Source organism: Aythya marila, assembly GCF_965140915.1.
Source record: "Aythya marila genome assembly, chromosome: 1".
In the NCBI taxonomy this organism is placed as follows: Eukaryota; Metazoa; Chordata; class Aves; order Anseriformes; family Anatidae; genus Aythya; species Aythya marila.
The window spans coordinates 63,163,809-63,189,572 of NC_139042.1; the positions used below are offsets into that span (position 1 = coordinate 63,163,809).

The 25,764-nt window shown below is 41.6% G+C and overlaps 1 protein-coding gene across 4 annotated transcripts in view; it reads left to right on the plus strand.

The window, feature by feature from the left end:
- Positions 1–25,764, plus strand: part of TMEM255B (transmembrane protein 255B) — a 63,459-nt gene that overhangs the window by 27,796 nt on the left and 9,899 nt on the right. For all 4 annotated transcript variants that reach the window (XM_082758588.1, XM_082758589.1, XM_082758591.1 and 1 more), the window contains exons 5-7: positions 18,257–18,337; positions 21,878–21,963; positions 25,056–25,215. In XM_082758588.1, the coding sequence (XP_082614714.1) occupies positions 18,257–18,337; positions 21,878–21,963; positions 25,056–25,215 (327 nt within the window). The remainder of the gene's footprint in view (positions 1–18,256; positions 18,338–21,877; positions 21,964–25,055; positions 25,216–25,764) is intronic.

Genomic DNA, 25,764 nt, shown 5'->3' on the forward strand with positions numbered 1-25,764 from the left:
AGAAAACACTTTCTCTGCTTTATTTTCTTCTCAAGAAGGCATAAAACTGACAAAAAAACTTCCTGGAAAGGAACGTATTTCAGAAAAGAAATATTTAAATTATTTAAGACTCATTTAAAACCACTTTGCCGAATAGAAAGCTCTGGAGCACAGCACTTATAAAATTAAAAACACTGAGAGAAAAGTAGCTTGATTTAAAATAGCAGTAGCTAATTTAAAAAATAATGCAGATGTAATTTATTGTGTGAAGTTAATCTCACCCTTGGTCCCTACAGCTGCGCTTTTCAAAAAAAAAAAAAAAAAAGGGCCAGAATCAAATGAAACAAATCAAAGTTAGAATTAATGTGCACTGATGTTATTTCAGAAAAATATGGTGATCACAGTAACCCATTATCTGCATTAGTGTTTGCTTGAGGCATTTTGGTATTCAGCAGATGAGTGACTTGGCTGTGCCACAGCTAATGGAGGTGACTCAGCAACCTCCTGTCACCACACGGGGACACCCCCTGTCCCACCTCACATGCACATTCCCTGCAGTATCTGCTGTCTTTCTGCCCATGACTGCAAGACTTGACCATTGCTACATGTTCCAAGACTTGACCATTGCTACATGTTCCTTAACTTTGCAGTTATCCCCCAGACAGGTCCTAAAGTAGCCATCAGCAAGAAATCCAATTATGAAGTGAGGAAATTGCCTGCAAGAGCTTCCTGAGGAGATCAGGAAGATGACAGGTAGCAAAACCATAATCAGACATTTTAAGCTGTGGAGACAAACGCTTTGTATCATCTTTTTACACACTAAGCTGGGAATCAAGGAATATCAATACTGACACATGGCCAGTCACATTTTCCTGAAGCATGAGACAAAAAGAGACTCTGATGTGCCTGAAAGCTCTAGGTGAAACCAGGGACTCAGACAGGGGAAGTACTCTCTTCTTGACTATTAAAATTGCTTTTTGATCTTGTTCAGTTGAATTCACAGACCACATCAGGGCAGATGTATTTGAGGAGATTTACTTAAAAACAAAACAAAAAACAGCAGAAGTGAAGGATACCTTACATGAAGGATACCTTAGGATAGCACCAGTGAGAACACCAGAAAATGTACCAGTGGCATTGCAACTTAGGATAGTTGCCATTATCCTTTCTCTACACACTTCTTTGGTTCTGTCTTCTGTGTAACAATTCTTCAGGTAGCTCAGTACAGCAACAAACATCCCCTGAAGCCTTTCTTTCTTTTCTCTGAACAAGCCTTCATACTGTCCTGCCACATCCCATCCTCCAGTCCCCTCATCATCTACTGATGCTCCGTTGGTCTGAGCTGCAACTGGTGCCTGTCTTTCTTATATAGGAGAGGGATTAAAACTGGACACCCTACTCAGATGTGGACCCATGACTTTCCATCAAAAAGGAGTAATTACTTCCTCCAGCCTGCAGGTGATGCTTTTGCTAGTGCAGCACACTACACGGCTGGCCATAACTGCTCGCAGGGTTGCCCTTGCCAGCGTTTGTTCAGCTTCTCCATAGGAACCTCAGATCTTGTTTTGCTGAGTTGCTACCTAGCCAGCCTGAGCTGTTGCCTGGAGTTATTCCAGCTCAGATGCAGGATTTTACATTGACAGTATACAAAAACTGACAAAATATAGTGAGGGATTTTAGGTTCAGGTTCAGCTATTTTTAAAGGTTAGATTTCTCTTCTCAATTTATCACCAGCAGAAAGGAGTAAAGAGATTTGAATGCTATATTAATTGGAATTTCATTACCATTTTTGGCTTTCTTTTTATCATCAAATTGACTTATTTTTCTCTGTTTATAAAGCTTAAGTCTTTGAAAATGACCCTCGTGTACCTTGTCATTAATTACTGCTACATCCTCTTAGCTGAAGTTCTGTTTTAATGTGGTTTATAGTCAGGCATGAACGGCTTTAAAAGAAAGTGATTTTTAAAAGAGTGTGATTTTTAAGAGTCTGGTTTTATGTGGTGCAGTGAAGGAACAGCAAAAAACTACAGCTCAGAGCTGCTGCACATATGCACTGCCCTGTCCCTTTGTTATTGGAGCTGGGCTCCTCTGCTACAGAAAGCTGTAAGGTTCAGTAAAAACCTTGGCCAACAACTGTATTGTTAAATGTCTTAGTAGTGCTTCCAGGGTGTTCGTCTGCAATAGTCATTATTTCAGGGGCCTTCTAACATCAGCCTCTGTATTTCTTATCTGGGTGGGTTGGATGGACACATCTTTGAATGCTTGTTTAAATAGTGTAATGGATGGTGACTCTTCGAGTGGTTATAATCTGCTTACGGCTTTTGGTAGTGAATGTGACAAATTGGTAGCATAATCAGATGCACTTCAGCTCAGTTTTTATAGGACACCAACGACATAGTATAGTTTCATTACATTATTACCAGGAATTTGAGGAAACACTACAGTAAGGTGCCATATCAGGAGTGAAACCTGAAGTGGGCTGTCTGGAGGGAAATTATGTTGTAAGAGCCTGAAGAGAAGAACATCTTGCTGTATTGTTATGTGATTTCAGAACTTTTCACATAGATAGACCCTAATCCATTCAAGAATTTTCTTAAGTCTTCATAAATAAGAAACTGGGAAAGTGATGGAAAGTGAAAAGTTAGGAAAACTGGTCCAGAGAAAGGATAAAATAGAAAATCCTTATCCATAGAATTATTCTGCCCAAGATCAGTGGAGATTTGCTGATCTTCACTGAAAAACACAAACACAAATGAATGGTTTGATTTTGGAGGTCTGGGGAGTTTTTTTTATTCTTGCTCGACTTCTCTGTATCACAGCAGTGAAATGGTGGAGAAATGAGAGACCACCTGCAGGTTTTTGATGAGGTAGGATAAGGAATTCTGTTAACAGTAGCTGTTCCAAAGGAGGCAAGGCCTCAATTTTAGAGCCTCTAGGATAAAAAAGTGTGTTGCAGTGGCTTTGAAATTGTATACTGTAAATACACATGATGAGTAATCTTGTCTAGCCGAAGCATTTTGATGTGACTGCAAGTATATAGAGGAGAGGCTGCTAGGTGCCTCAGGAATTACATCACTCATTTCAAGCAAAGGTTTAAATTCCAGTCTTGCCTAGAAACAGAGACAACACATTGGATTTTGATTTACAATAGCAGATTCTCACAAGCTGTTCTCAACACTTCAAATGTGCAAGAATTGGAACAGAAAAAGAGGTAGGCTCCAGTCCTGGGCTCCCTTCTTGCACTCTTTCTGACTTTATGTGCCAGCATTACTTTTATCATAGGTGTCATTCTCTTCCACTGAAGTTAACAAAACTCATGTAGATATTCGAGGGATACATGTATAAGTAAGGTTGAGGGTGCTGTGGAAAGGCTGAGTTGCTTGTCTGTCATGACATCTAAAATGTACATTAAACCATGCAGTGCTAAACTATCCCTTAGATTCCTCTCCCTTTCTGCAAAACCACTTCAGCTCCTCATTTTTTTCATTTCATTTTTGGCCGATCTGGCTTCTTCCTCTTGATAGGGGTGGTTTAAGGAATTAGTTAAAATGGAACATACCAAGATAACTAAGCCCTGGGCCTGCAGCTGAACCAGAGGAGGCTAAAATACATAGTTCTCATGTGGGATCTTTACCCAAATGATTTAAGCGTAGCTTAAATTAGTGCACTGCAGAAGCCTATCAGCTGAGTATAGATTTGGGGGTTTAGAAACTAAACCTGAGATATTTGTTTTACCCTTATGCATGTTAACTCAGATTGCTATTTAGTAAAACTGGCTTTATGTAAACTCACTTTATAGGAAGCTTAGATACCTGAGAATGGAAAAATGGAGTCTTTCATCTGGGTGATGCTAACATGAGTTGACCTCTGGTGAGCAGGGCTCAAAATCTGCCATACTAAGTAATAGCAATATGGCAGGCCCCAGCTAATGAATAAATAACTGTGTTATAAAACTACAGGCCCAGCCAGCCCCAGCAAAATGTAGTGTTTGACTAATGTGGATTTCAGTTCCTTCAGCTTGCGCAAAGGATTTAGATCAGGGCTATTTTGCACTGTAACTCCCAGTTCTGGCTGAAACACTGCAAGCAGAACCCTTTTTCCCCTGGGGGCACTGGCTGCCCTTCTGGAGCCAGGCAGCCTACATCCCTCTGCTTTGAATTGTTGGCAGTCACAGTGTGACAGTCCTGACGTCTACACACACCCCTGTGGGTCAGAACATGGGCTGCCTGGGACTGCTGAGCTCTAGCTGTGGGGTCTGGACATACACACATTGCTGCTGGCCAGTATGTTCTCTCTGCTTTCTGCACTACAGCCACGTACCCATATCAAGGAGATGGGCATTGCTATTTTCTCACAGGAAGCATGTGTAAAATACTGTTACGTGGCATTTTATGGCTTTAGACTGAATCATCACAGCCATGGAGGACAATGGGTGGCAGTGAGACTAGATTGCCTGGCTGCAACATTAGCGTATTTAGTGTTTTATGGATTACCGAGTACTGTAGCTCAGGTAAGCTGTCTGAGGTCAAAAAAATTGTGAGATTTCAAGTAAGATGGCTGTCAAAAAGATGCATCCACCTTCCCCTGCTTTCATGTTTCTGCCTCTCCTCCTGTACTAAAACTTAGGAGCCTGCCTGAAGGGAAGACTCACCATGTGTGTTTGTCCTGCTAGGTTGGCTCATTTGGATGGGCCCTCCATCCAGTTTATCAGGCAGACCCACAGCAGTCAGTGGCAACCCAAGGTAAGGGTTGGAAGGCAAAGCTGAGAATGGAGGGAGGACAGGACCAGGTCTTCTGGCTGTAGTGTTCATTTGGTTCAGCTTAAATCCAGTGTACAACCAAGTTGAAAGCAACGAATCCAGTGGTGACTGAAAATCAAACGTTGTGAGGTCTCTGCTCTGGACATGAGTTAGTCAAAGAAGTACAGTCTGAAATTACATAAAGATCTGATGATTTCTGCTTTTTTGAGTTCAAGAAGTGTTTGGACAATGCTCTCAGAAATATGGTTTGATTTTTGTGTGGTCCTGTGTGGAGCCAGGAGCTGGACTCGATGGTCCTTGTGGGTCCCTTCCAACTCAGGCTATTCCATGAGTCTAAACCAGAAGCCCAGGCAGGGATGCCTGCACAGCACCAAGCTACTGGTTCCCTGCTGCTTCCCGACAGACAAGGCTGATGCTGCATGTGTGCACTCAAGAATTGATGGCACCATCTGGTGGTTGTACGTACAACGGCCAAGAATTTCAGTCTTTTCCTCATCTTTGAAGTTTCTTGTGCAGATTGCAGAAACTCGGCTTGCAACACGCCTTACCTGCACGCCTACACCAATGCCTTGCAAGCTTCAAGCCAGGTTCTGCAGATCTCTTAAAAAGCTATCCAAAATGTTCTGAACGACTCTGTTGACCTTTCATTTAAAGAAAAACAACAACAACAACAAACAACAAACAAATAGCTGTATTTCATGTCTAATGAAGTTGTTACCTTGACAACTGGCGGTAGAAAGCTCAACTCAAAGAATAAGTAATTTCTTATCGCAATTAAATTAGCTAGCTTCTCTGGAGAAGAACACTAAATGCATTTTACTTTCTCCATGCTGCTACATGAGGCAAAATTACAGCTAATTACTTTTAATTCCATTTCCATCCTGTATGACTCATTAATATAATAGCATAGAATAGAATATACCATAGAGGTGTGTTGTTTTTTTTTTTAAGTGGAGTGAGCTCTAATTATTTCTAACTGAAAACCAGCACTAGTTCAGTACAGATGTTTACATTGGTGGTCCACCAAGGTAAAAAATATTTTATTGATTAACTTCTTAAATACAAAGTGCTTAAGTTTGTATTCTGCACATTTTGAAGCCAATGGTCAACTACCCCACAGTATTTATTCACTTCAGTATTAGACCTTGCATCTGACATTGAGCTGGAAAGCACTGACTGTGTTCCTGTAGTACCAATTAATTATAAGGGGAAATTTATTCTTTTTTATGGACTTAAGTTAGAGATTGGAGCAAAGGAGGACTCTTGCAGCCACCTTGAGCCATTCTTCCAAGACTTCTCTGTTGTACTGTAAGATGACCACATTGGCATAACAGTTATGTTCATGCATCAAAATGCGATTGAATATGCCTTAAATCAAAGGACAAATACTCTTGTTTGAACATCACAATTCAGATGGTAGAGCTCCTCATGCTGGATAGGTCTCCAACCTAATTTGAAGAGCCCTGGCCTGAGTGACAGATATCTTCAGTAGTCTGTACCCTTCCAGCCATAGCAGAGCCTGGAATTCCTACATTGCTGTCTGCTCTGGCACATACTCAACAAGCAAAACCAGTTCCTTTCAGGTAAAGATCTCCCCCACAGCAACCACAGTTACACTGGTGCTCTTGTAGGTCAATGTTTCAGAAGAACTTTCCTGGGAAAGGAGGCCTTTTGGGATGCCTTTTTTCTTAGCAAATATTTTCAGTCAACACACAATGATCAAAGCAAAGAAAAAGAACATCTAGCTCGAGGATGCAGCCACAGGAAAAGTGGAAAGCAGTAGGTCTAAGGAAGGTTTAGACTTCAATTTGGTAAAGAATCTAAATGCAAAGTCATCTCCCAGGGTGGTGTTGTACTGCAAGAGGAAGCTGAGTTACCTATAAAGACAGGTATTTTGTGAGATATTAGTAGCCATGTCTATGGAATAAATTGAAGCACTAAAACCCTGTCTAATGGCTTGCTGCCACTGCAGCTCTGTTTCAGACCCCCCCCCCCCCCCCCCCCCCCCCCGCTCTCTTGAAAACAAATCTGCTTTAGAGGGGTAATGCTAAGCTGCATGGGAGTGAGCAGTGTGGATGGGGCTATTTGAACTCAAGACCAAAAAATCAGTCCCTGGATTTTGTTTGGCAATATTAGTATAGCCTGTGGGAGTATTGCTAGATTGCTGACTCCAGCTCTTGTGTTTCTCTGTGTGTCACAAAAGGCATTATCCTCTTGGAAGGAGTTCAGATTGGTCTTGGCCTCTATATGGTATCTATATAATCAAAGGTTATCTGATAGCAGAGGGCTCTTTAGTCTCACACAAAAGCACAATTAAGTGCATGGAGCTGAAATCAGAGTTAAACAGATTGAAACCATGAAGTAGACACTGGTTGGATTGTAGTAAACTATGGAAACAGCTTTGTCAAGGGTATGTATGTTTCTTGATCAATGATGTCTTTAAATCCCAAGTTTCTTTTTACATGATCTCATGAAATTTATCCAGAATTTATTAACTTGATGCAGATATCTTGGAGCAAAATAACTCTTTCAGAAGGTCATTCTAGAGCAAGGTCTTAAAAGAAGGGTCCTGTGGAGTATTTTTATGGTCAGATAAAAACTCTTGTTGCCAGGACCTGCTCCTTGGTGAAAGATATTTCGGGGTTCACAGATTAAAAACAGCTGAAAGCACTGGTCAGAATTTCTGATTCAGGTTTTCTGGATTTCAAATCTGCAAAGGAAACATAATCTTTGACATGACTGTAACTGAAGTAGTATCTCTGCTAAAATCACCATTCCTCAGGTATCAGATAACACACAAGACAACCCAATGAGGAGTATGTTGGATGCATACAAGGGCTTGTCAGCCAAACTGTCATCCAGCGAATATTTTCTAGGCTAGAACACAAAGAGCTTACACTGTATGAGGGACAGGGGAAGGCTTCAGGGTATTTTTCTCAAGAATCTGCAGTCTGATGTTCCTCCATTTTTGGTCAGGTAAGTACTATGCATACAGCCTGAATACATTGATATTACAGAGGAGCTGGTAGGGTACTTTAATTTGGTTGCCAGATATTTTTCAGCAAGAAAAATAATTACAAGCCTTTCTTTGGAGAACTCCCTCTAGTTTGCAGAGCCTCTCATATTGGCAGGGATAAAGCCTTCTGGTTATACAGCTCTTTTTTCTTTTTTTCCCTGAAATTCCTTTCAAGTTTAGCTGAGTTGCAAGTTCTTAAGAATCACATTTTCTTCCCTGCTGTGACTTGTTTTCCTGAGGGAGAACAGTTGGCATTGTGTCAACCACATACAAACGTCTGAACCATTAGCCAGCACATACATTGTGTTTGGATGCCAAAGAGCAATTCTCCTGTCAATGGGATGGAAAAAAAGAGAGATTCCTGGTCCCTTTCCTAGCAGCATCTCTCTAGATCTACAGTGTGGTCTCCTCCTTCTTTTCTGCAGCCCCAGGACAGGACCAGAGAGCAAGCTCCCTCAGGCCTCCCAGCTCTTCATCTTCTGCACTACAGGACAGGACAAAAGCCTTCACTATTGAGGAAAACAAGGACTAGTGCAGCTTCTTCTAGCCCACAGTGGACACAGACCTTGCTCATTGCCTCCCCTTCTTGAGATCTAACAGCCCGCATTTAAACATTCTACACAAATAATTACACTGCAAAAACAGGGGGAAGTGAGCAGGATTTGATCCATGTTTAAAACGATGCTCGTATTCTTGTTTCCATAGGTTATAGTCTTCTGCATCTGTAAAGTGCTCCTTGTCTCCTAGACATCCAAAATTCAATTCTGGGTGGAATTTGTTTAGTAAAGTAGAATCAACAGCTTGAATCAAGGGAGATTTACTCTCTACTTCCATCTTTAACCTTCCTTATAAAGCAGTAGCCATGCTGGAATTTATGCAAGGCATACAAAGCAGGTTAATAACAATTCAGTCCTACGAAAGGTGGTGCCTGGGGCAAAGGGTTTGCAGTCTGCTCTGAAAAGCATCATCTACTTCACTCTTATGGGCTGCCAGCAGAAGAGAATTCCCTTCATTGTTTCTTATTCTCAAGAAATGTTTCTAGACTATCAGCAGATGTTTCTATTCTAGGGAAAAAAAATAATAATAATAATAAAAAAAAGTAAAGCTGCTAGAAAGATACATAGAGGGGATAGAGGGGAGAGGTAGTAACCACCTGCAGAGTTCAGACTGGAACAATAATACTTGGCATTTTTTTTCCAGTCGTTTGTCAAAAGAAGATCAGTGCTTTAGGTTGCTCTGTGCAAAAACTAGTGGAGTGAACAAAGTAAAATGTGCCATTTATTCACATTGATCTGAATTAGCAAAGCAAAGCACGTAGAAGTCCTTAAATTCTACTGGAATAAAAATTTAGGGTATTTAAGTGTATGCTGCATATTGCCCTTGCAAAAGGTTTCAAAAGGCCAGAGGTTTTATTTGTTTCATTTTTAAGAAGAAACCATGATTAATATGAATAATAATATCATGTAGCAGAAATTGTTCTCTGTGGGTGGATGACTGTCGAGCTTCAAATAGTGTCAATAACTAGGTTTCCAGGTATTCTGTAGTTTTGCTCTGTCACACCAAGATTGTGAGTTATGAAAGTTCACACTTCTAATACATTTATTTAGTCTTATATGAGAAATTCAAGTTTAAAAAAATTTGCTTATCTATATACGTATGATGCTTTAAAACTATCATAGCTCTAAAAAAAATTTACAGAACCTGCCTCTAATCTCCTTGTGTGTATGCCCCAGTGCAGTTCTCTCCATGCTCTCATTTACCACTATATGCAGTAGGGTTTTTCACCTCTGGAGCACTGAGCACCATGTATTTGGACATCTCAGATCTTCTGAAGTGCGTGCAAGCTTCACAATGACAAGCCCATGGAGATAGGCTCATCGTGCCTGAACAATCAGAGTGTGCATGAACCATTTCACACTAATTGTTTAGACCATCTTGATTTTGTAACTTCTGTCTTTCTATTCCTCCTGGGGCTTCTTGCATGGTCTTTTTACTTTCTTAAATTTTGGGACCTGGTCCTGCAGTCCCATCCATTTGGGTGGACCCTTTCAGCCTGGCCCCTTGTGTGCTGTGATGAGTGCCAGCACGGGGACTTCCCTTTACAGAGATGAGAGGGAGCTTTGATGGCAAATTGCTGGGCATAAACACCCATAGACACAAATTTGTTATTAGATTACTTAGATTATAATGGGGTTATTTAGGGGTCCCTATCAGTGGTGTGCCATGCCCTGAAAATTAAAAGCAACAGTGTTCCTATGCAACATTGATTAAGCCTCAAATATTTTATTTGAATATGTGTATATTCGGTATATACACTGCTCAAATAGTGCATTTAATACAGCCTCTTTTCCTTCTCTTTAAAGTAAAAAAAAAAATAAATAATAAAAAATCCAAAAAAGCATTATAAATGTAAAAAACGCTACGTTTCAGTCAGCAAGATATTCGGTATTTCAGATGTGTAAAGGTTAGTGTCTGGCAAAATGCCATTTCCCGCAGTAGTATACTTAAAGATTCAGATATTTGTTATATATACTAAAAGCTTTAAAGGAAAGGGAAGGAGATGAGTTGTATTTCACATATCTGAGTTACGTTACCAGAAGCAGAATAAACAGCCCTTGCTTTCTTGTGGAAAAGTTAATTACTTATATGACACAACATCATTTTAATCAAGGCAGAACAATCAGTTCACATTACAAACCCTATAATTGAGGTAATGTAATCAATGTAAGTAATCAGCTATAACAAGTAATTAAATATCTAACCCCATCAAGCAATAACTAAAATTACAGCTTTGAATAATATCAGCTAATTGCATCATTAGAAACTTGTGTGAAAGCCATTGGTAAATCTAAGTTTTTAACTGTGCAAAGGAGCTCTTGCAGGTATCATTGGAAGGTCTGCAGCCTCATCCTGTGGCACATTAGATACAACACGACTACAGAAAAGCAGCCGTATTCTAGTGTCAGGCTTGGATTTATCACAGATCTGACATAGTAAGGTAGGAGTCATCTTCCTCCTTGGAGTCTTGTGTTGCCCCAGCTCTCCAGCACAGCCAGAGCAACCACCTGTGATGATACACGGGTTTGCACACACCTCTTTTCTGCCTGCCACCACTGACATGCATCAGCACCCGAGCTGCTGAACCTCCACGGTGATGTGCAGGGATGTCAGCTCTTGCTTCTCTTACTTGTATTGAAAATCATTAAAACAACACAGCAACAAAACAACAAAAACTATTTGGAGAGGATTTAACCCCTCCTAACAGAACTGTATCCATATGGAGCAGACCTGTCTGTGCACATCATGTAGCAGTGGATCAGCTCCAGCATCTGAAGGCTATTTATTCAACTGCAGCAGTACTGCCAGCTCAGAAACTTTCCCAAATAAAGAACAGTGCAACTGAGGCTACCAGTACAAAGCATTTAAAATGGAACAAAAATCACAGAGGAAAACCAAAGTGAGATAGATCCATGTATGTGTATTTTTCAACCATGATGGTATGTAGGTATTCTGAGTGCTCACTGGTTTGAAAGAGCTGAATGTGAATATCTAGTGCTCCTCGGCATTAAGAGAAGAGAATTCTGTAGCATCTAGTCTTTCAAATTAAATAGAAAGCCTAAAAAGAGCCCCTGGAAAGCACAGCATGAAATAAATCTAGTTTGTGAGAGTAAAGAAGTGTTTCAGCCATGCCAGCTGCTTTTCCTATTTTCAGCACTGGAGTTGGATTATTTCTGATCAGCAGACGAGACAGGCAAGGACCCTAGACTGGAGCTCAGCATTTCTGGAAGAAGCTTAGCTCCTAAGTTAAGTTCATGCAAGGCAGACAGAGAAGCACGAGACAGAGTAAGTGGTGAGTGAAGTCTGCAGTGAAGCTCACAGCATTGCCATCGTGGCATGGCATCACTCAAAGTATTTCAACAAATACTGACCTGACTGCATCCAAAGCATTGAACAAAACTGGGAATGTGTTATTTGCACTAGGAGATCACAAATGTCTTGTTACAGTAGTGGTACAGTCTGGACAGAAGGAAAACCTTTTGTTCCTGATGCTCCAGTCCATTGCAGCCCTTGGGCAGTAGCATAACCTCAGGGCTAGGCTGGTTCACAGAAGTCGGTCTGTGGGAGTCCAGAAATAGCTGGCTCTTTGTCTTTGTGCTCACCCTTCCAAATCCCAGCCAGAATGCACTGGATACTCTTTAGCAGCCTGGGACTTTCTATGTTGTTAGTCAAGGTGATGCTCCCAAGAGGACAAAACAGAGAAGAAAAAATAGGAAGCAAGCATTGATATCACAGGGGAGGAGAACTGCTGAAATGCAGAAATGGCAAGATTGGGAGTCCCACTTGATGAAGTAAAATTACACTGACATTTGGATTCAAAAGCTGATGATGAGCTTGGTGGCAATGAAAACAAAAGCTGTTAATAACTCTAGGAGAGACTCACAATGCATAGTCAAAATATGAAACAGGTAGGAAATATAGAGTTCATTTGTTTCCCATAATTGGTTGTACTTTCCCAATTTACTTCCTTTCATAAAAAAAAAAAAAAAAAAAAAAAAAAAGTAAACAAAGGTACAAAATTTTCTTTACAGTTGCTGTCTTTCAGACATCTTTCCATATTATTATTTATTATGTGTTTTGATTTTTTTAGTGGATGTGAGAGAGATGGAGATGCTGTAGCTGGTTCAAGAATCAGCCCCCTTAGCATCCCCAGCACTGAAGGGGCACATTTTTTTTCAACCAGAAGAGAGGATACAGGTCTATAAGAAGCTAACTGGTTTAAAAAGGTTATTGTAATTAGTTTGTTTTCTATCAGCTGATGTGGATTTAATATTTGGAATTGGAGAGTCTGGTGGGGAGAGGGTTATTATTTCTGTCCTTCTCTTAAAATAGTGAAATTATGCAAGATAAGTTGTTTTCTGAACGCCTCTTCTGCTTCAGAAACTGAAAACTGAAAAACGAACTGCATATTTAGCTGCCAATTAGTAAAAGCTGAAAACAACAGTGAAAAAAAACCTTGTGTCTTATTTCAGGAGGTGTAATTGTATGTGTTGTGTGTGAGTTGCAAGGCTCAGGAGCACCTATAAGATGTTTTGTTTCTTGTGGATGATACCCTCTCGCTGTCGTAAGATGTTCCTTAATGTCCACCTTGTCACAGCCTGTATGGAAGCTAGTCATAATGTTTCAAAAATAAGCAAAAAATATTTTATTAATGAATGAAAGCACAAAGATACTTACACTGATCATTCATGGGAATCCTTGGGATCTTCTAGCCATGGTCCTACTCAGAAGACACCCATCTTGTTGGGAATGTTGTTGAAAGACTAGGAAATAGTTCTACAGAGAGGCAGTGTGAGGCGGACAGATACTTATGCTCCATCTTGCTCTCCAGAAAAGCATAAGAGCTGGTTGCTAGTAACATCTGTTTGTTCATATTTACAAGTCTGCTTCCATAAAGCTTGCGGAGAGCCTGATCCTGAAGGGAGTGATAATCTCCAGAACACCCAGCTGCTGGCACAGGGCTGAGCTGGCACTGAAGAACTGAGTTTTGGTTTGTGCTTAGGATAAAACTTGAATAATCTTGGCAGCTCCCTCTCCTGTTCACTGCTAGCTGTGCTGTGGATAAAAAGGACCTGCAAAAAAAAATGTATTAGGAACAAATAGAAAATAAGAAACTTCAAGTTAATGAACCACTAAAAGCCTCAGTCTGATTTCGGACTCATCAGTTTTCTTTATATTAGTCTTTCAAATGTGCCTGGGAGCATTTTGTGGTCCCCAGGCCAACTGGTGTGGTAAAGCCCACGTCCTTACTGTTAAAGTCTCTTAGAGTCACAAACAGCATGGCAGTGTCCAAATTGCTTATTGGGAATGGTTCTTGGCCCACACTGATGTCAAACCAGGCCCAGAAATTGTTTTGGAAGAGTGATAGCTTGCCTAGGCCAAAGTTATCGCAGGCCCAATTCTAGCAAGTTATTGGGCTACATGATCAAGTTTCAGGCCTGGGAACAGCCCCTGGCAATGATTAATCTACGCTTCTATCGATGTAGCCATGGAAGCTAAGACTAAATAAATACCGTAATTGGAAAAAAACAGCCCTCACTATGTCATTATTTCAGTGGATTCTTAGCAAGATTATATTTTGTGTATGTAAAGTGTGGCATAAGTTTCAGTCAGTCCAATTTATGCTATATCTCCCTTTTCAGAAAGCGGTTTTAAGCATAAGGGAGGTGGAATTTTCCTTATGTTATCCAAAATATGTGTGTTCTCCAAGGAAACAAAAACTGGAATAGAAAAATCTACTTTCCATACCTCACTCAAAACCCACACAATCTCTCCCCCCAAAGACATTCTATCAAGTTCCCCAAAGATGCTGTTCATAGAGTACTTTCCTTACACAAATAACGTATTGCAATGCTCTCACCATCAGATTTTTTATTTATTTATTGTATGCTCTTAAAAGAAGGCTACCAACACAAAAAAAAACCTCTATATTTGGACCTAATCTTCTCTTTCTTGGCGTAAAGCCTTCCTTCTTATCTGTCTGTTTATCACTCCCAGGTTCTACTGTACATGCAAGCAAATATGGAAATAAAAAACATGCAAAAATATCAGGGAGAGCTACAGTTTTCTCTGTAGGGTTCAAGACTGAGCAATTTTGATTTCCTTGAAATTACAGGGAATAACTGGGTGTCCAGATTTCTTTTGATAACTCTGAAAATAGCAGCGGTAGGCCTCGTAGGAGCCGTGACAGTCAAATTGCAGAGGCATGTGGGTGTTCTTCAGTAGCCTGATTTTAATATAGCACTGAAGCCAAATCCTGTTTCTGCTGAATTCAGCAGCAAGCCTTCTTTTTATTTTAGTGCATCAAGTTTTCATAGAGTGCCACAAGTTCAAAATTACTTCCTAGCACAGTGTATTACATGACCATATTTTACCAGCAACTTCCTTAAACAGTTTTGAGCTAGAGCTGTGCCATGCTTCCCACTAACATTAATTTATTAATACATGATTAATAACATATTCCCCTTCTCTACTTCTTTGAGTAACTCCTTTTAACTGGAAACGGGCAGGCTGGAAAGATCTGCAAGCTAAAACTCTGCTGGAGTACATAGAGCTCAATCACCAGTACGCTGGCCAAAGAGGAAGAAATCTGTACAGAAATTTAGCTGCAAGCTTGGGTTTGTTCATTGATGTTTTTACGAGTGGTAGTCACCTTTTCTGCTCTGTGTATGCGTATTTAGGTCTTTTTTGTTATATGCTAATGACATTTTTATATATATATATAAAACAGGCAAGTATGGTCAAACTTCCATCAGTTTAAGTTTAGAAAATGTAGTTTCATTTACATTTATTTATTTATATATAGTAATAAGTGAGAATATTGGAGAATATTGTTGCTGTATGCTTCAAAGCCACTGTGAAAAGCAGATATATCTATATATGCACTTATATATAGTATATGCACTTATATATAGTATAGCATAGAAAAGTAGCTCTGTCTCTACCAGCGTTGCTCTGAGCAGTAGAATCAAGTACTGGTGGCTATCTTATTTTCATACACTGCCTGTAATGAGCAATATAAAAGTACGAAGTATTTTATGAGCAGTCCATGTGAGCAGTCCCATCATGAATACTTTCATAGCTTTGAAACATGTCTCATTTGGCTCTGTTTTTAAAGAGGCCAATAAAATCCACTGGGTGCTAATGCTGTTGGATATTTTTTAAACACTTTTTAATGTCTGTGTGGTGTCTTATTCATGTAAGTGCTTTAGTAGTCAGACAAACTGTAGCACATCTGAGACATGGAAATCAAATTGAAGCTTTTAACAAGTCAGCCTTTTGGTATCCCCAGTGTGCCTGTATTTAAAAGCTACACGCTTTAGGCGTTGAGTTCTGTGGGTGTCTGAATAAAGTCAATGTTATCTAACCTTTGTTATTTTTACACACTCATCATTCATTTATTTTGATTTGGGATCTCCAGGCTGACTTCACATACGGATGCATTTAGAAGAGCAGGATGGATGTAGGAAGCTGGCTATAGCAGCACAGCAGGCTTGCTTCTCACAGTCAGGTGGATGAAGGGATGTACATGTCTGCCATGGCTGTGCATACGGATGTATTGACTGCATTCACAGTGGTAACTTCCATGTCACAGCTCTGATCCCTTTGCTGCACACCACTATGAAGCAATAATAGCTGGTATGACTTAATTAATCACCTCTCTCTCCTGGAGACAGTGCTGCTTCCAGCCACAAGCACACCCAGATAAAAACTATGTTTGCATTCTCCCTCAAAAATCAAACCAATAAAAGGACCAATTTCTTTTTTCAAGAGGAAGGAAGTGTAAAGCGTCAGAAAGCTGTCTGAAAACTGCTTCCTTGACTGCTGGTTCTCATCTCCCTCCCCTTTTGTTCTCAGTTTAAAGCTCTCCTCGCCAGTTGTCTAGACTGCAGGTAAAAATGTTGTTGCCCTGGTCAGTCACATAGATCCTGATTCTTCCAAGCAACCCTTGGTTGTTGAAGATGGTTCCATGGCCATAAACGTGAAGTTACTGTTGCCAACTCCAGATGCACAAGCAGTTGTTGACCCACTAGATCCATCCAGTCCTCCTCAAGCCATTCTCCTCATCAGCAGGACCACCTGGGCCCCCACGCTCTTGACCATTTTCCCCTTCCAGAATCTTCCAGGATAAAATAGAAGCTTGTTGTTGATGTGAATATGACAGACATGTTTTTCATGGATTTGCTTCTTTTGGTAGAAAAAGACATTTCTACTGCTCACTTTTCTCTCATTTCATCCTGATTTCATCCCCATTCAATAGGTGAATCAGTGCTGGAGGATGGATGGTTCTCTATGAAAAAAAAAAAAAAAACACACAAAAAAAAACACATAATAATAATAATTAAGAAAAAAAAAAAAAAAAAAAAAAGACAGCACAGCCTTTGGCTGATCCCATGCTTGCTGTGCTGACTGAGAAACTGCATCCTGTCAGACCTCACAACCAGATCTGTCCCTCAAAGTCATGGCTGAAGCCTAATGCTTTCCCAGGCCTGTAGAAAAATGCTGTCCTAGTTCAAGACATGGCATGCTGTTTGTGTGATACTTACTTTTTCTCTAGAGAAAAAAAGAGTTACTAATGCATTTTTTTCTTATACTTGTGTGATACAAATAAATATTTTGGATGCAGGAAGCTAACCTTTCCGTAACCCTTCATAGTTGGTGTCCAAACTTTCGTAGGTTTGCCAGAAAAATCAGAAAGGCAAACAAGTTGATGGATGACCTTTATTCATTGACTTGCCTGCATTCCTGCCTAGCTCTGCTTTTTTACTGGTTATGTATTTTGGGTCAACAGATTTGTACAGTTCACACTTCATTATCTAACAAACATTGAATACTGAGAAGTGATCTTAAGTAGTGTAGCTCTTTCTGCAGTTCCTGGGTTAGTCCTGGATGGGTCAAAAAGTTTTAAAGCCCATGCTGATGCAGTGAAAGTTAATCGACACAGCTTTCTGCTAAAATCTGAAGTATTCCTTTGCTTGAAAATTAGTGTAGAAAGAAGAAATGGCAGATAGTGAATTTCCATCTTCTCTCTTGGCATTGATCTGACTGGCAGTGGCATTTGAGCGCTTTGAAGGCATAGATCATGACCAAGGACTATATAAGTGACAAAAACTTGAAAAAGACTTCTTCAACAACAAGTTACTCCCACACTTTGCTTTGGGAGATACAGCTTATCACAGAGAACTCTTCAACCATTAAATGCTCCCTAGACAAATATGGTGAAGTCCTGAAATTGGCTCTAGCCTTACAGGGGCCATTCCCTAAGTTCAGAAACACACATCTTCCATCTAGACAAGGATATTTCATTGAGTCCTTCCTTTATATCAGTTTTTGGAAACTGTCCCAACCCAAAATATAAATTGTGAGCAATGAATGCATCTTTTGCGATAATCATAAATGGAGAAGGAGGCAAAAGCAAATTTATTGCAAATTACTTCTCTGAATGCCTTCATTTCTTCACTATTCCTTGTTTTGAAGTGTATGTAGTAAGCAGAATGCTCAAAGTGTTAGGTGCTTTACCCTGTTGTCACAGTGGACGTTGTTGAAATCCTTTAAAAGAAAGTCCCATCAAAGTAATTCTTTGTGCTGGGTAAGAAACTGTACCAGCAAAAAGATTGACTGGACAGTTCTCATAGAGCAATGCTATCCAACATTGGGGAAGGAAGTATTTAATTAGAGGGGTGACGTCCTCTCAAAAAGGGTGACTGGGATAGAGAAAATTAAGTGATACTCACATAGCTTAGTGGCAGAGTGAGGAAGGAAAATGTAACCCTGAGGAGATCCTTTCTGGAAAGAAGCCAGTGCTGGAGTGTGCGAGCTGCTTACCCGGCTGTCCGCTTTGGCTCCAGCTCCGCAGGGCTGTAAACATCTGGCAAGGGGACACGGACATGACGCCTTCAAACTTCCCCCAGACCGAGTACTTTGGCTGTTTTTCTCTCTACAGGAACCCAGACCTTTGTATAACAGAAGGTGCCAGTTTTATTCGAGCGGAGTAGGATTCCTGTATGATGCCTACCAGACAGAGGTAAGCAAAGTCACCTCATCGCATGTTCATTTCTGTAGTATATTGAGGGGCTGGGGAGGAGGGAGGCAGCTATTTGAGAGTGTCTCTGTGCATGTCAGCCATGGGTTGATGAAAACCCAACTGTTTTTTCCTCCCACAAGTGATTCCCTGTCTATCCAAGCCTCCGATGGTTGCAAATCATTACAACCAGTGAGGTTTTGAGTCATCATCAATGTCTGCATCCAGCACACTACACTGGGACTGGAACAATTCCTAGTCCATCCATACTGTTTAATAGCTGTCTGGAATGTATTTATCACACCGGCATCATTCTCTAAGGAGGGTTTTGTAGACTTCAAGTGGTATAGGAAATATCTAGAAGAGTCCATCTGCATTGCCCAGAAGGCTTCAAATATTCTCTGTATTTATCCAGCACAGGCCAAGAATGTCAGTGGTTTGTGTGCAGCTTTTTATTATCGCAAGGACATTAACATGGTAGGAAAAGTGCCCATACCCGAACGGCTGGCCTCCTGAGAAGTCCAGATTTAGTTTCTTCTCCTATTTTTCATTTGGTTATTATGGTAAATTGGTGGGAGTGAAAAGGAAATCAGGCAGAACGGGATGGAAAACAAACCCTCGTATAACTTGCAAGAAGCCAGATGTCCTTCATCACCATTCCTCCCGTTGCTGTGAAAAAGCATGTGGGGAATGTTACTGTTAATAATTCTAGACAGGTTAGCAAGGTCTATCGCCAGGCTAATACTGCTTAAATCTCACTGCGAGGGCACCCTGTTGTTGGTTCCAGAAAATGCGTGACAAAAATGTTTCAGTGACCTCCTTGCTTAAAGACCCACCCAAACTAAGCCAGGGTCAGCGACAACACGCTTTCCTGTACGTTTTACTCTGTCTCTAGTGTTCATGTGCATTCAGATGGAGACATGGCCCAAGGAATGCTTCTGAGTCCTCTAATTAAAATGCATAGCTGGGGTCACACCGAGCACATCTCCCTGCAGGTGACCCCAGCCTTGGGCTTCTGGCCAGACAGCTTCCCCTGGCTCTGCAGTTATAGGCAATGTCTCAAGATTGGGCACCTTGAACTCCCGTCTCTATTCTGGGCAAAAATTCCCCTACAAACCTATCTTTTTAAAGTGTAGCTAGCTTGTAATAACATTCCTGTCTGCTTGTCCACTGATCTAGAGTCAGCATGTGCTAATTCAGAGTTAATGATCCATGGCATTTGAACTTGGCTTTCGCTTTCCTGAAGTTAGCCAGCTGGTGAGCAGGGGACGTGCTCTGCAGTCCAGGTGATCACCTAAGCAGGAAGGCAGATTGTTTACGGAGTGTGAGTTTCCTTTTGATCACCATCACTCATGGAGTCTTGTTTTCAGTTCTTTCCTTTGCTGATAACAGAAGCAATTTGATTTTATTGCAATTACTATGAGGTGAGAACATCTCTTCAATTGTGCTGAGGGGATAGACAAGGCACAAACAGCCAGAACCTGAAAAAGCGAAATGTGTGGTCACTGAAATGAAAAAAATAGGTCTTGACATGCAGGATACCCACAAATGGCCTGTTTCCACCATCCTTGCTCACACCACACAGCAATTTGTTTATTTTGGTTTATCCACTGATCTCCTAAAAAGGAGTGTCTTGCTCTTTGCATGTTTTAAAAATGCAGTGATAAAAATAGACAACTACAGTAACTCCCTTGGCCAAAAATTCAGTATGTCTTGTAGCCTAGAAGCAGCTGAAAACATGTCTAAGATCTTGCTGAGCTCCCTCTGTGTGGGTCCTAGGCCATTTTGACCCAATACAGAGGGTCAAAACCAAGGCCTTATGTTCCACTCAGTGCAAAAGGACTAGAACATCCCAACAAAATATCTTTGGCAGCAGGTACATTGGCATGGTCTGCTCCAGGATCGGTCTTCAAAATGCTTTACGAAATAGCCACGTGATATTTCAGTCACTTCTGAGCTGGATGTTGATTAGTCTGACATAATCGTTGACATTGGTGTCCTCTTCTGCAGTAAACTGCAGCTTGGGCTGAGGAAGGCTACAGCTGATTATGCCTTCAGGTCAGCAAAGCCCTTGTGTGAAATTCCAGTATGTTCAAACACAAGAGGAGGAGGTTAATGAAATTAGGTCATGTCTCAGGTTGAGATACTCTTGTGACAAGTGGGACATAGGCTGTGAACTCCAGTTCTGGATTGCAACTCAGATTGGAACCATCCTTTTGTAACCTAATTTCAGTTTGGGGTTAGAACAGCTGATTTGTATTAGAGACTAACTAACCATATGTATAGCCTTATCCTGGGCAGCAAAGCAATCCTGAGGCATCACTTTAACTTCTTTTTAGCCTTATCACCCTCTCACTTCCACTGCTCAAACAAGTCATGCTGAGGAAAACAACTGTAGCAAGTCTGAGACCAGCAGCAAGATGAAATTTCTCAGGTGCTGTGTGTAAGACTTTTTTTTTCTGCCTGGAACAAACATGTGAGGAGTATAGGCACATAGCCAGTGGCTGTTTTCACACTAAAAAGGATGCACAGATCCAAAAGTTGGGAGCTGAGAAATGTGGTGTAACATCTTTGGGTACTGTCTCACAGAGGAATGCATTCATGGCACAGCAGGAGTGAGAATGACTGGCTGACAGATGCTTTTCAAAGGCAGGCATGTGTTCTTAAGCAAGCTACTTCTACTCTTTCGTTGTGAGGAATTTTCTGTTCAATAATGTGTTTTATATGCATTTTTTAAGCAAAATACCTCTCAGTTGTTCCAGCACGTTCTTTCTATCAAAATAAAAACTATAGCAAGAATGTGTTTGCTGTCCTGCTAGCTTTTAAAATGTGACAGTTCTCCAGGATTTCAAACTCAGTAAACTAAAAATCTCAGAAAACAAAACAAAACCAACATTGCATATAAAATATTTCAGTTGGTGCCACATAGAAGTGCTATATCCTAACCACACCTAAGGATTCATTAAAATGATTTCTTGTCTGTGTGGAGAGTGGCTTGTGTGTATCTACCCTTATTGTTCCAACATCTAGTCCCTGTAACTCCTGCTCACACAAATAAATCTTTTGAAGTTTTATATCCAAGAGCCTCTGTAAATGGTAATTACTTGCTGGAGTGCTTGGATCTTTTCTGAGTGGTTTTGTTTGTGGGTTTGGAGATTGTTGCTGTTGTTATTCTTACTTCCTTCTTCAGGAGGATGGTACTAAAAGGAAAGAGCTCCCATTTACCAGAAGCTGCTCAGAAAATTGTCATTTTTGCCCAGTTCCCCACTATAATGGTGCGGGGTTCTTATCCGCTGCAGTGGCTTGCCATAGTGTATCCCTCAAGACCTGTGGTGCCAGTGTCACAGCTGTAGGGATCTGCTGTGGACTCTGGGTCTTCAAAATAGCATGGAGCAGTGAAACTGAAAACTCCAGCAGCCCTGGCACATTGTCCAGCCAACACAACAGCCCATAAAACCTGGTGCTGCTTCTTGGGGTCAGTAGGACGACTTGAATGCTGTGCTGAAATGCTGAGACTAAAAGTCAGTCTCTTCTCTTTGGCAGGTGACGTGTTATACCTTAAACAGCAAATGCCAGCTGAAAGTAAAGAGCAACACGTGCTATTGCTGTGACCTGTACAACTGTGAGAAGTAAGTACCTGTGTGCAGTCAGCGGCCTCTGAGAAGTCCTTGGTTGGTTGTCCCTCCTCCTAGGTGATGGGGAGTTTTGCCCTTAGGCCTGGAGAAGCAGCATACAGGGCTTGTGTGCTGTGTGATCCAGCTCCTCTCTCACTGAAGTTCTGGTGCTGGGGGAGAAGAGCTCAGGGGCTACATGTTAGTGCTGTCATGATTTCAGTATCTTTTTCTTAAAGTATATCACTAAGCTTTTTGGTGTGTTATCAAAGTCAACCACTCAGGCATAGCCCTGTCAAGATTTACCGGTGATCTTGCAATGCAGTTTTCTCATTAGATTTAAATAATAATTTTTATTTTCTACCAAACTCTACCAAAGACAAAATAAATAGGAACATAGGTGTCCTTACAGAGAGATCATGTGGCAGACAAACGCAGAGCTCTTTGGTTAGCAATAGCCTCTAGATGCGTGGGTTTTCACTAAGTTGCCAGTGTAGATACAGAAGGCCTTGTGAGTGTTTCCTGAAGCTGTCTGTTTGACTTCATCATTACTAAAGCATGAGAAGCCAGGAGATAAGAAGTGAGGAAATGTCTGGGTATGCTTACAAAGACCAGCAGAAGGTTAGCACAGGGTTGCCATGCAGTGATTTATCAGGAGTACAAGGGCGGTTAGGAAAACTACATCACAGCCAAGCCCGCGGGTTTGTAATGTAGAAGATGGATGAAATGAACTCACACAGCTGACTGGCCACCTGGAACACAGAGATTTCAACTGCAAACAGCATCATGTCTTGCCATAAATAAGAGGCTGGAGAGAATTTCCCAGGGTTGAGCTTCTGCCTGACTCACTCCCTGTGGGCTCAGTATCATCTATCATGCACCCTCATGCAACCTTTGTAACCCTCTAGTTGACTCACAGTCCCTCTTCTTCCTTTTCCTCTGTGTCTTTCCCATCTTTCTTCCTTCCTATGTCTCCTGAAGTTTGTTTGTTGTTTTTTTTTTCTTCCTCCTTTTCTCATGCCACCAGTCCTGAAAAACCTCAGTCCTGTGTAAACTTTGGCTAGCATGCTACAGGACACAAACGTTTTTGGTGTGTGAGAATGAGGCTGGCACTATGAAGTAAAACACAAGGTTTCTGCTTGAGAAAGTAGTTTTTGCCCATACCCTAACTAAATTAGAGAAGTAAATTTAAATTCGGGACTAGAGGGAAGTCTTCTGTGAATATTGCTCAGGCACACAGACACGAGGTGAGTGCAGCTCTGTGGAATGAATTAAAACAGCCCAACCCAACACAGAAAAGAACAGGAGTCTTAAAGGGGTGAAAGCATTCAGAGTTATCAAATAAATTGACTGAAACTCTTTTGCTTGAAGCGTAAGGTAGCAACGAGGAGAGAACAGGAATCCCTAGCAAGGTGGGGATTGGGCTCTTCTCCCAAGCACCAAGTGACAAGATGGGGGGAAATGGCCTCAAGCTGCACCAGGGGAGGTTTAGGTTGGATATTAGGAGAAATTTCTTTACCAAAAGAGTTGTGCAACACTGGAGCAGGCTGCCCAGGGAAGAGGTTGAGTCACCATCTCTGCAGGCCTTCAAGAAACGTTCAGATATAGAATTTAGTAGGATGGTTTAGTGGTGGGCTTCAGTCCTAGTTTAAAAGTTGGACTAGATGACCTTGGAGGTCTTTTCCAACCTGAATGGTTCTATGATTGCATGAACCCTCCTCCTCCATCTCCTCAGTGCCAATTTTCTAATACATTGGGTTTGTTGGAAACATCAGAGACTCATCAATGCTGTGACAATGTTTAATGATATAATTAAAGGTGTGTTCTGCCAGTGTAAGCAATCCTCAGTGGACAGCAAGACCTTATGGGACAGGCAGGGACAAATCCAGAGTAGAGCAGCAGTCTCACTGCTTTACAGACTCAGCAATTCCAGTTCCTAGGACAGACAAAGAGAAGCTGGAGGATGTCACAGTCACAGTAAGTGACTTGGTGTCAGCCATACAGCAGGCCAGTACACAGGCAGGGTCACAAGTCAGACACCCTCAGCCTGATGGCAGCTGGAGCTGTGGCTTTATTTAGTGAAGTGATGTCTGGGCTCGTATAGGAGGGCCCAAGTGAACTTGACAATAGCAAATCCACAGTGCCAGAACCATGCCCCACAACAAATGATTTGACATTTCCAGAAATTCCCAAGCTTGGCTTGGTCCTACCCAGAAGTGTTGTGGGTTTCTCCATGCTGCTACCTCTGCAGAGCTTTCCCTAACCACCCTTCCCACACCTGCCCCACGTGCTGGGGAGGAGGGAACAGAAAAATATTCCACAAACTGCTCGCTTCTGCTTTCCGCCATAATCTGATGGCACTTTCCTAACAGTGCAAAACCAGACCTGGCATTTAACAAATCTTTCCAGCTCTTTTCCAGCTGCTCTGGGAGCTCATTAGTGGGCCAGCACTAAGACAGGTGCTGGGAAGAACTGCAGGAAACTTCTTAAATTTTGGAGTAGAATATTTCTCACTGTCAGCGAGGTAATGAGGATTGACTTCACGACATGCCTGATTTACAGTAACCATTGCAGTGTAGAAATATACAGAAATAAAATTTTCTGGATAGTACAACCCATAGTTTAAAGGCACATCTTTATACTGCAGTAAGTTGCATCTGTTAATTTGGAACTGCAGACACCATAACCAAATGGCCAGCTGGCTAAACCTCCCTTCCTGTGGTTGATTAATGCTTAAGCAACTTGTCTTTCCCGCTGTTGGAGATGCCAGAAGATTTCCAGGTGAAGTGGGAAAGAAAGTCATGTTAAATGTTTTGGTTGGTAGCTACGTGGCCAGGGCAGCACCCATATACCAGGACTGTCTCTGTGTTCAGAGACCCTTTGCAAAAGAGGGAGTCCCAGCCGAACCAGGGTTGGTATTAGTAGGTCTACATGTCTAATGTGAGCTGAGCAGAGCTTTCTCCAGTTCATCTGAGCAGTGTTCACACCCATAGGTGGGAGTATGGATTACGTCCTTTGCCAGAGTGAAAACTAAGCAGGAGGGACTCAGATCCTCATGCTCTTTATTTCATGCAACGTGCAGTCGTGACCCCGTCTGTGTTCCCTTTCAGCTCAGAGCAGTCCTCCAGCTACTATGAATTTCTCGGTGTGAGCAGCTGCCAGGACGTGGTTCACCTCTACAGACTGCTGTGGTCCTCCACGGTCCTCAACATCATCGGGTTGTTCCTGGGGATTGTCACGGCAGCCATTCTCGGGGCCTTTAAAGACATGGTAAGGCTCGCGGTCTTCTGCCTTCTGTAGTGACTTCCGTGCTTGTTGACGTTATCCGGCGAGTTAGAAAGCCAAGGAAGTGTGAGTGTACAAAGGAGGCACTTTAAACATGTTTCCTGTGTGGTCTGGGAGTCTGGAGTCGCATATTTAGGCTAAGCAGTTGCCAGCTGCTCACAGCTAAGTAGGTCAGGCCTGGTCAATACATGAGTGGAGGGGGAAAAAACAGGCGTCTGCATGAACAGATGCTGGCCCTTCACTTACTGACATCTTTTTTCTTCTAATTCAGCACTGGACATGGGGGCCAGCACAGGCTTAAAGCATGCTAGTCTGTAGGAAACGTAAAGCGCAGGTCCCAGGTGTGCCTATTTGTGCAGCTCTTTTTCCAAGAATGGGGATTAACTCTGAAGGAGCTGTCAAGTTTTTATTTGAACAGTTGTATTCGGGTCACATTAATCCTCTGCTGTTGCACTAAGGAGCGCCGCTCTCTGACTGCTCCCTGTGCCACACTGATAAACGCTGTGGCAGTCAGAAGAGTTTGTGCCAGGAGGG